The sequence below is a fragment of the Stegodyphus dumicola genome, chromosome 9, assembly GCF_044657685.1.
Source record: "Stegodyphus dumicola isolate Sdum_Otavi_A_Nest chromosome 9, ASM4465768v1".
In the NCBI taxonomy this organism is placed as follows: Eukaryota; Metazoa; Arthropoda; class Arachnida; order Araneae; family Eresidae; genus Stegodyphus; species Stegodyphus dumicola.
Window position 1 is genome coordinate 55,393,096 of NC_140776.1, and position 12,171 is coordinate 55,405,266.

Here is a 12,171-nt window from a genome sequence, read left to right on the forward strand (position 1 = left end):
GAAAATTTTGTATTTTTAAATCTGTTATCTATATAATTTACCTTCATGTTTTCTATAATCCTAGCCTTTGAAATATGCAAATTGATTTAAACTAAATATTAGAAATTATAACATGTAAGGATTGTGTTGATAATTTTTGGAGTGAAATAGGGACATTTTTTCTGTTCGTGTAATTCACATGCATATTATCTGGTTTATTTTCCTCATATTTTTTTAGACTAGTAGAATTATTGCAAAATTAGCATGCTGGAGTAAGGAGCTAATGGATGGTTCTGATTTAAATTTCTACTTAACATGGTTAAAAGATCAACTTCGACAACCAGTAAGCTATGTCTCTTATAATTTTACTCCACATTAAACCATTCAGTTTGAATTATATTTGCTTAACATATTAATAAACTTTTTATTTTACTTGTATACTGAATTTAGTTCTGTAATTATAATCTATCAAATAATGTACCGTCATGTTACTTATATGTAGATTAGTAAACTTTTTATTTTCTATATACACTGAATTTAGTTCTGTAATTATAATCTATCAAATAATGTAATAATAATATAGAGTGGAATTAAAATATTTGCATTAAATCCTGTTCATTAAAATTTGTGGATACTATTTGAATAAGTATAATGATAATATTCAATGTTATTTATTTAATTTCAAAAACATTTTACATTAAAACATATTTTGAAGATATTGGATTTCCAGACGAATATTTAATTTTGAATAAATGATATAAAATCAAATAATACTCAGTTTTTTAGAATATAATTCTCTTGTCTTTTACAGAATAATGAGTACATCCAGTCTGTGGCACGGTGTCTACAAATGATGCTCCGTATTGATGAATATCGACTTGCATTTGTCACTGTTGATGGCATATCACAGTAAAAATTTTATGTGCAATCATCTGAAATGTTGTTAATTCACATTTTAAAATAATACATATTTTGCTTTAATACCAGGTTAATTGCAAAATAATTTATAATTAAGGTAGAAAACTTCAAATCAAGGGGAAGGACTATTTTTCAAAAATTTAATTTTAATATAATATCCATAATTTGTTATTATTTCTGTCCATCTTTCAAGCAACTTTTTAAGAATTTTTTTTTTTCCTCACCAAATACTTATTTATCGCATTTTTGACCTCCTCTTTACTTTGAAATAGGGTTGCCATACTACCTGGAAAATTGGGGAAACCGGTAAAAGTCAGGCAATTCAAAAATTGACCAAAAAAGTCGGGGAATTTCATACGGAAAAAAGCGGAAAAAATCCGCAAAAAAGCGAGTTTTGTTCCAACATTGGAAGCGATAACTTTCTTGGCGAATTATGTTTTGCATGAGAATCATTCAAGCAGCTGGCGTAGAGCCAATTTTCACAGCTCCAATTAGATTATCTTTTAGAAAAGCAAAGCAAGTTTTCAGTAACTTTGGTTTCCAGTAACCTTGAGAATCAAGAGACTCACATGTGCTGTACATGATGAATGAAAGAAAATACCTCCTGTTCTCGTATAAAACAAAATGAGTTTAATCCTAGTAACAGTACACATGGGATTTGGCTGCAGTGCATGTTGAACAAAAGAAAATACCTTCCCATTCTCGTATGAAATAAAATCGGTATAATCCTAGTAACGGTATACACAGGATTTGGTGCTATTATGATGAGTAGTAAACGGGTCATTTTGGTGTTGGCGACAGTTTTCAAAATCATGCCAAGGCTTGAGTACTGGGATTTTACCACAAAATCTTTTGAACCTTTTTTTTTTTTTTTTCAATAAATGCCTTATTTGACATTTTGCAGTAAAATAAAAAAATAGTAATCGATCATCTAGGCTAACCATTTAATATAACTATATTCGCCAAAAGACCGTTGATTATTGTAATTCAATTTTTAATTAATTAATTTTATTTTAATGTTATTTGTATCATTTGATGTTGCTTCTTCCCTCTAAATTTATTTATTATTAATTAAAAATATATTCAAATTTCAGACAATTTTCTCTGGCATAATCTTGAAATTAATTCAAGCAGTATGAGGATATATTATCATGAAATTTAACGCACATATTTTTTGCTCATGCATGTTGTTAAATAAATATAAAATACCTGAATTTATTTTAAAATATCATTAAATAGATTTCTTTCTTTAGCTGCAAAAAGGGACATTTTTTAAATCCAGATTGGGTAGATTCTAATCTCAGTCAGTTCAGAAAACAACTCCAATTATAGTTATAACAGTAATGCTTAGGGGATTATATATAATATATAATTTGCCAATATATATATAATCATATGTTATTGGCAAATTTTTCTGTTTTCAAATGGTACCATATTTAATTTACATCTCAGCACAGCGAATGCGCACTACGTGGATAGACTGGAATTTTCTTAAAACACACCTAGAAAACCTGGAAAAGTCAGGTAATTTCATTCTCCTGTTTGAGTGGCAGCCCTGTTGAAAGCTGTTGCGTACAAGAAAATACCACGAACTAGGCAATAGTCAGATCGGGTAACTACCGAATTTCTGAGCGTTTGAGTAAGAATTCCCCTTATTTAGTTCAGTCAGTCTTATAGGATGGGATTTATTTTTATCCTCTTGAAAGACTACATTAGGTCTGTTGATTGGTTAAAGTTTGTTTCAGGTTACTTAAGAAGACAGTATAACTCAAGTAAGTATGAATGGTTTAACATTTTTCTAATATTTGAAAGTAACTCACATCTTCCATATCCTACCATATCCACAGCATGCTGTGTTTTCTGTGAGACTTTTCTTTTTTACTTTCTGTGCTGTCAGAATAGTATTACGTAAAGAATCCTTTTTTTTATTTTTTTTTCAACTTCTATGCAGAAAACTATTATACACCTCTGCAGAAATACATTTGCTAACAATAAAAAGTTTGTTTTAGTGGTCTCCCATTAAAGTTTGCATAAAATGTTTCAAATACAGCTTACATATGAGGATGTTATATTCAGAACAAGAAAAATATTTTGCATTTAATTGAAATATAATTACTGATTTACTTATATGCATATGAAAACATTTTCTGCATGAAATTTTATATCCACATAAATGATATAAAACCTACTTAACAGTTTTCTGAATTTAAAATTTTATTTATTTACTATAAGATCAAAGAAATTTTCTTTTTAATTAACTTAATATAGTAAAATTTGTTCAATCTTTTTTTTATTGGAATTTGTCAGTGTTTTCTAAATTAGCTAATTTGAAACTACCTTTGTAGCAATTTGTAAGAATTTGCAATGAAATTTAATGGGTCTTACATTTCTAATATGAATTTTATTTGTGTACTGCTTCTGAAAATATTCTCCTTAAGCAAAAACTTTCATTTCTTTCATTTTGGACATATGTCTTCATTCAGGTGAGGGGAAAAAAGGAAAGGTTTATTTTATTAACCTTTCCTTTTAAAAAAGGAAAGATTTATGTAGTGTGATAATTCTTTTAAGTATTATCTTTAAGAAACCTTAAGAGTTTAACCTGATTACTGTTAAGAATTGTATCATGTTCAGTATTTGACTTTGTTGACATTGAAACTATATAAGTATATATATATATATATATATACATATATATATATTCTTACAAATATATATATATATATATATACATATATATATATTCTTACAAATATATATATATATATATATATATATATATATATATATATTATAGTATTATAGGTATACTTTTCTTAATTTAGCTTTCAAATATAATTATTGTTTTCATATGCAAGAAAATAATTGGACCTTTTTTTTTTTTTTTTTTTTTTTTTTTAGGCTGGTGAATGTTTTAGCTGGAAAAGGCAATTATCAGATACAGTACCAACTTATATTTTGTGTCTGGGTTATGACATTTAATGTTAATTTAGCAGAAAAAATGAACAGGTTGGTAAAAATTTTTCTTATTTATAGTAAATGGTTTTTATGATTTGCTATTCTTCATTTTTAAAATCTTGTCTATATATAAATTCTATATACACTATAATCAAGACTAGTATAAGTTCTTGATTATAGTGTATATAAGTCTTGATTAAGTATTATAAGTTCTTCAAGTTAATTTGAAATTTTTAAATAATAAATCCAAAGTTAAGAATTTAGTTTGGGTGCTTCTTGTCCTATGACTTTTTTTTTTTTAAATAAATGTGAACATTTATAATATTATATTATTGATGCAGTCAACTTAGAAATAGATATTACATTGGGGGAAGAAGAACTCTCTTGCTTTATGTGATGTATTTGATGCTTTGTTCGTGTGAATTATACAGGGATTCTGCTATGTATGTGGCATTTTCTTGAAACTTTTGGGCTTGGTGATAACTGTTTCATGAAGTGCAACTTGGGACAAGTGGATACCATGAAAAACAAACTAAAGATCATTCTCCACTTTTAACCAGAAAACATGATTTGGGCTGTAAATGAGTAATGATGTCTGTTCAGAATGAAGGATGAAGTTGCTTGAAATACAAATAACATGCAGAAATATAAAGTTAATTTTATGATGGTAGAAAGTATCATCACTTTCATCAAAATTTCAGGAGGGTCACATGTACTTGTAGTTCAGTCAGGACATGTATATTCTCTCAAGAGAATTCAGTAAGTGAAAATAAATGTTCAGTAGAATATAAAATGGTTTTTTCAGTGATGTTAGCAAATCAGTTGTGAAGTGGAATGCAATTTAAAATACTGTGTACAGTGGAAAAGTCGAACAATAACTTGAAGAAGTAATTCAGTAATACCATTCATTAAAGTTTCAGGACATACATAGTTTACATAGTCCAGTCAGGAGAAAAATATTAGATATGAGGAAAGAATTTCCAGATTTAAAAAAAAAAGGAGGGGGCGGGAAGGTACATTTTGAAATCTTCAGAATGCTGAAGATTTTGGCCAAATTATGTAGTTGAGTTATCTGAAGCAAGCTTTCAATATTTAATCAAGGTAGAATGCTAATGATGCTTACATTTAAGTCATAAATAATATTTGTGAAATTTTCTGGTGTAAAAGTGCATAATTAAAATATAAGATCACTTAGGACAATACTTCTCAAATCTTTTAGTGTTGCAACTGCCATGTGCACAGACTTAAATAATTATATAAAAATAAAAAATAAAGGACAGTTTTGTAGCTCCTGTTCTATTCAGCTGATTCATGAAATTCAGTGTCTCGGAAGTGTAATTTAGGATATATATTAGATTTATATATAGCATTAATCTAGTATAACAGTTTTTTCCGTATTTTAATTCTGACTAAAAAAATCTGAGGCGGGCACCACATGACTTCTTTGTAAGGCCTATTAAATTATACATATTTTTTACTGCATTTCATTTTTATTTCATCAAATTTCATTAGAGATATATTTCTCATTCAATTAATTCAGTTCTTACTTCGTGGCAAAGCAAAAATACATAAAACCTCAAAATATCTTCATTAAAAATTAAAAAATATAGAAAAATATAAAACACCAAATACCTTTAAAACAATTAATAAAAAAATTTTTAGAATTGAAATTACAACACAAAAACAAGCAATTTGGCCAGCGGATGAAACAGCATATTTTTCAGTACGCAAAACTGAAAAATGTACTTTTAGTGCCAATTGGCAAAAAGACACTGAAGGTGCAGAAACTGACTTAATTTACTGTTCAGGTAAGCTTCAAATGTAAACAAATACGGCTGCTAAGTTAGGCTTAGCCACACTTAAGCAACATTTAAATTTTTAATATTTCTACAGCTATTGCATGCAATTTAATTAAAGGCTTAAAAACCTTAAGTGGAGCTTAACATAATTCAATCATTTTTAAAGTAATATTTACCAACATATAAGAATAAAAAGGCAGCTCACTGAGCTGAGTAACAGAGTAGGTATATATATATATTACATATATATTACATATTATATTACATATATATATATATATATATATATATACATATATAATCTATTACATATATACATATATATATAATAGATTAAAACTCAGAAATAACTGATCAGCAAGAATTTGGATGCAATTAATTGATCCATAATGAATAGGAAATTAGAGGCGGAGGCAGATTAAATCTTTGTTTTTTTATTTCAACAAACATGTTGTGGCCACAAACAAGTTGGCATATTAAATGTGCCTATTCCAAAATGCTTACATTTTAGATAAATTTGCAGTAAGATAGAAGGAGCAGACAGGCAGCAGTCCAGTTAGGCCAAAGCGTTGAAAGCAAGTGCATTCAGGGTGAAATCTTAATTCAGACTGAGTTAGTTTTGGTTCTCAACTCATTTTGATTGGATAGTTAATATTGCTGTAAAATTACTGTTGTCTGCTTTAATTCCATTTACATCTCCAGAATTATGTAAGATTATGTACATACATATGTACAGACATAACGAAAAAGTCTCTTCTGAATCCCTTTTAAATCCATTTTGTAATCTGTTTTGAGAAAAAGAGTCGTTTTTTTTCTGTCCTTAAGTACACTGCTCAAAACAAAAAATGGGACAGTGCTATATCTCCCATTCTACTGGGGCGATTCACGAAATTCAAATTGCGTTCTTCATGTCTCGAAAGCGTGACTTAGAATATATATTAGATTTATATATAGCACTATTCTAACATAGGTATTTTGACACAAAATCGGACTTTTTTTGAAATAACATACCAATTTTTTTTACATATTTCGATTCTATGACTCAAATTATGCCAGAATACCAAGTTTTGTAAAAATCGTACAAGTAGTTTTTAAAATATTAGCTCTCAAAATTTTAGCTCCTCAATATTAATTGAATTTGGCAAATATTTATTTATATCTCTTTTTTTATTAAACTTTTTTGATTTTTTCTCTCACATTTCAAAATTTAGGTTCATTCCAAATAAAATTTACCTGTTTTTTGTGTTTTATTTTTTAAATTTCTATTTTTAAATAATTTTTATAAACTTTTTGAAAAAAATTTTGAATTATAATGTATAAAATTTTTACCATCATCTTAAAGTAGGTATATTTTTAAGCATATCTGCAAAAAATTAGACTTTTTTATTCAAAATTTTCTAAGATATACACAAATTTACATATTTTCGTGTTTTGAAATTTGGCCTCTTTTTTTTGAGCGATAATAACGCCAAATGTGGTTTATGGATTATTGTTACACTGTATTGCCACAGCTATTTTTAACCTTAAATTTCAAGTAAAATTTTACGGAGAATTAATTATATGACATTTTTTCCCTCAATGATGCGTAATAAATATTTATTAATACTATATGAAAAGCTATTTTTTTAATAAATTTTTTAATATTTTTTTGAAATTTCTCTCTATCTTTTTTTTTTTTTTAATAAGAGTGAATTTTTGTAAGAGTAAATTTTTACCTTCGGCGTTTTATCGTCTGCTACTTTACTTCGTTTAAATCAAATTGTCTAAAACTGAGAATTTTCGTTTGATGTTTAATTGAATTTTATGACATTAAGTGCACAATTTATTTCTAAACAAACTGATGCTTTTGAAGTGGCTGAAAGAGCGGCTAATACTATCATCCATATTTTTAAAGCACAGTATATTTTTATAGAAACATAAGATTTAGAATAATCATTTTTATAAAAGTCAAATTATGATATAAACATACAACCCTCTAGAGACTGAATTAATGGAAGTTCAATGGTTATGTAGAAATGATCTGCAGCTACTTAATCGCTAGATAAGTCAGCAGATTCCGTGGACAAGTAAGAATAATTATATAAATGACACCCAACATTCTGAATTCAATTAACAACGAGGATACGATGTTTATTAAATATATTCAAGAAGTTTTAAAAGAAAAAATAAACTCATTTTTTATCCTAAAATGTATTTTTGTGCATAGCGTATTTTCATTATTCTAATTTAAAATTCTAATTTAGAATGTAATTGTCAAGAACTGATTCCTAATCATCAGTAATATAATAAGTAATTATTACGGTTATTAATAAATCCTTCTTATAAAGTAATTGCAAATATTTCAAAATCTTTCTGTCTGAATGCAATTATTTTTCTGCGCAAATATTTTTTATTTTATATTTATCAAGATTGCACACGATGTTATTTATTTGCACTTCAATTCTTAACGTCAGTTCTAGTAGAAGTTACAAATCAATTATATTTAATTAAGGATTGGATTGGATTATTTAATTATGGCAAAGCACATGAGGGCTATCTGCCTAAAGGGAGGGATGCCTTCGTGGAGGACTTTCTAAGGGAAACTGGCTCGTATACACGTTACACATCGGGAAAACCACGAAAACACCCATGCAACCAGCCCGTTCGCGGGATTCGAACCTCGGACCGAACTACCAGTGATCAGCGTCTTTACCGCTCGGCCGTTTGTGGGCCTTTATGAAATGGAAGGTGATAACTTTATTTAAAATGATTGTCAGAAATGCCAAAATGTTTCGAAAAGTTGGATACCTTTTTAATATACTTTCAGAATGCTTAAAGAAAAAGAGAAGAAAAATAAATTTTTTCATAAAATTTAGTATTTGTTTTTTTTTTTAATTTAAAACATTTCAATCTTATGATATTTGATTCTTGCGATTTCAAAAATAAAATATTTGACTAAAATATGAATAACATTTTAAGAAACCAAATGTAGGATAAAATTGTGTAAAGCAATGGGCACGATGATAAAACTGTTTGAAGCAGTGTATGCAAGTCATCCTAAGTTAAAATGTCGGTTATACATCTCTCTTATTTATATATATCTTTTCTGAACGGTACATTGAAAGGCGTGTAATACTGTGCTTTACTGTATTTTGTCTTTTAATATAGTATGCAGTTTTCAAACTCATCGTAGTCTGGGTTACAAAGTATTCTTCCGAAAGAAACGCAGTTCAAATAAATAAAATCAAATTCTGGAAAATTGATATTAATAAATATATTTAAAATGCTCAATTCAAAGGAATAAATAGAAAATTTTTAAACAATTATCTGAAGAGACAATGCAACACAAACAATTAAAATAAAAGTATAAAAATTAAAATATTACCTAAAATAATAACTATGACGAAAAATATATATGTATAAAGAAAACTATTTGAAAAAAAATAAATGCTGCACCTTTATTTACGCAGTTCGAATAGGTAAATAGAAATTTTTAAAACAGTCATTCGGAAAAAAAAAAAAAAAAAATGTGCAACTTAAACAATTAAAATGAAATTCGAAAAAGAAAAAATTACTTAAAATAATAAGTTATAATTAAAAATATAATATAAAGAATATTATTTGGAAAAAAGGAATGATGGTGACTTTTTTTCCCTCTCACGGGAAAGGAAACTAGGTTGCCATATATTAAGAAGTTCGCCAAGTGAAATATTCTTGGCGCAAACTGACAAAAAAGTGCCAACATAAATTTGTGAATTTCTCCGTAAAATTCGCTCCAAATTTTACAAAATTTCATATTTAGGCGTAATTTGAGTCGTAGAATCGAAATATGTAAAAAAATTGGTATGTTATTTCAGAAAAAGTCCGATTTTGTGTCAAAATACCTATGTTAGAATAGTGCTATATATAAATCTAATATATATCCTCAGTCGCACTTTCGAGACATGAAGAACACAATTTGAATTTTGTCAATCGGCCCAGTAGATCAAGAGATATAGGACTGTCCCTTTTTTTTTTTTTTTTTTTTTGAGTAGTGTACATATATCACTCGAAAACTTTGTTAAATTGCATTTGATAACGATTGTAATGGATATTTTTGTTAAAATATGACACTTGAAATTTTTCGCGGTTACAATACTTCCTTTACTCTCTCTGTACAAGGAAGTAATTATGCTTAAAAATCAAATTTTCTAAAATTTGCTGAGAAACATACCAAATAACTCCAAATGTAATTTGGTGCACTTTTATTCCTTTTTCTCAAGAATAAGTCACTTTGCAAACTTCTCAGTTTATGTTAACTTTTTCATTTTCCATTGCATTTTGATTGTACAGAAAAATATCTCATTTCTTCTTTCTTTGAAATATATCACAATTGTTATTACTATTTTTTTCTTTTTTAAGAATTTTATTTTAATTATGTGAGTTGTGTAGTTGAATTATAGTTCTTCAAGTAGTTATTTAAAAAAAATTATTTGTTCATTTGGATTGTGTACTTTATTCATGTTTATTCATATAGACTTTTTTAAATTTTATTTCGTTTATTTGAATTGCTTTTCTTTCAAAAGAATACTATGTGCCTAGTATTCATCATCATATGTTTTAAAATTGCTTCCCTATAAATGATGTCTGACACATTTTGCTAGATTCCTATTCCCATTCTATTCTTCGACAGTTTTTTTCCATGTCAGGATTACTTGCATCAAATTGCACGCCATGCTGTACAGAATCACAGCTACTGCACATCCCGAATAGGCACGTTGAAAGGACTCACAGTTTTCACACACTTTGTGGCTTTTACATGGCTTACCTTAGTACTGAACGTTTTGCTTCTTACGCACTCATGCAGCCACAAGGGAGAATGCTAATTTTCCAACATTAACTAACAAGAAATGAAAAAAATAATTATGTCATTATTGTATGAATATTGATCAAGTTAAGTTTATTAATAACTTCGTTAAAAATGAAATTAATTAATTTCTTTTGGATATTGAGTAATTTTTGTTTATTAATTCATGTATCTTGTTTGCATAAGATCCATACCATTTGCTTGTCAGAGCCACATGTAGTTTGCAAGCTGTGCTATGCCAGACCATGACATATATGATATACAGTTTTCAAATCTGCAAATAAATTGCAGTGCATTTAAAATGGAGGAAAGTAAAATAGCAGATGATAAAAGGATGAAAGTAAAAATTTCCTGTTATAAAACGGGGAAAAAATCCTTACATTTTTATTAATATTCTTTATGAATTAAAAAATAGCTTTGCATTTATTATTAATAAGTATTTATTTCATGTCACTTACATCATGAAAATTTTAAAGGTTAGAAGTAAAAAAATTTTTGAAACATTTATGAAAATTAAAAATACGAATTTTAAAAATAAATAGGAAACAATGCATGAATTTTATTTGGTTTAAACTTAAATTTTAGTGAAATATGAAATTAAGTAAGTTTAATTTAAATATTGGTATTATTAAATATGTGCCAAATTCAATGAACATTGTGGGAGTTAAATTTTGATTGCTAATTTTACAAAATTTGCTGCTGCAATTTTTACAATACTTGACATTTAGCTGGGATTTTGGAAAACTTGTCCTCAAATTATGCTGTGGCATAATAAGTGTAGATTTGATATATATAGAAGTGTAAACTTGATATATATATAAATATAGAAAAAATTGGCTTTTCTTTCCAGAAAAAGTCTGATTTTTGTATCAAAATGTGTTTGTAAGAATAACGCTATTAATCTAATATATATCCTAAGTCATGATTTCAAGACATGAAAAACACAAGTTGAATTTTATCTTTCAGCTGAGTAGAATATAAATAAAGACTGCCACCTTTTTTTTTTTTTTTTTTTTTTTTTTTTTTTGAGTTATTGTATGTAGTTGCTTTTGGGAAAAAAGAAAGAAGTATCCTGAAAGAAATTAATGTATTTATAAAATTATGATAAAAATGATTAAATTAATTAATAGTTAATTACTAATTGTGAACGGATATAAGAAAACAAATAAGACATCAGAATGTTTTACAACCCATCAAAAATTGTCTCCTGACTTTAAAGAATTTTCATAAAGGCAGATTCCCCAAGCAATTGTATACCATTTAGATTTAATGCCTATTATTACCCATATTACTGTGTTGTGTAATTTGACATTGGTGGTATTTTTGTTCTTTGTCATGAAATTACTTAAGAAATTTTCATTCTAATATATATTTTGTTTTCTTTAGGTTTAATATTATACCTATTTTGTCAGATATTTTGAGTGAATGTCCAAAAGAGAAAGTTACTAGAATTATTTTGGCAACTCTAAGGGTAATTATATTTAAAGTATTAAGAAAACTAATTATAATAATATAATGTATAAACTAATTATAATAACGCTTTGTAAAATCCTCGTTTCTGTGTAAATGTGTTATTTAAATAAAAACATAGTCTTAAGGTAGGAAATTATTTAAAAAAATGTGCAGAAAAAATGTAATAAAAATAAATAATAGTAAAATAAATATCAATAAACAGAATCACATACATTTTTTTTT

The 12,171-nt window shown here is 27.0% G+C and overlaps 1 protein-coding gene across 3 annotated transcripts in view; it reads left to right on the plus strand.

The window, feature by feature from the left end:
* VhaSFD (V-type proton ATPase subunit VhaSFD) overlaps positions 1 to 12,171 on the plus strand; it is a 63,389-nt gene that overhangs the window by 26,162 nt on the left and 25,056 nt on the right. For all 3 annotated transcript variants that reach the window (XR_004757722.2, XR_004757721.2, XM_035356192.2), the window contains exons 5-8: positions 218 to 322; positions 791 to 888; positions 3,796 to 3,903; positions 11,863 to 11,947. Coding sequence is in view for 1 of the 3 variants with exons in the window: in XM_035356192.2 (XP_035212083.1) it covers positions 218 to 322; positions 791 to 888; positions 3,796 to 3,903; positions 11,863 to 11,947 (396 nt within the window). In the remaining 2 variants the exon portion in view is untranslated. The remainder of the gene's footprint in view (positions 1 to 217; positions 323 to 790; positions 889 to 3,795; positions 3,904 to 11,862; positions 11,948 to 12,171) is intronic.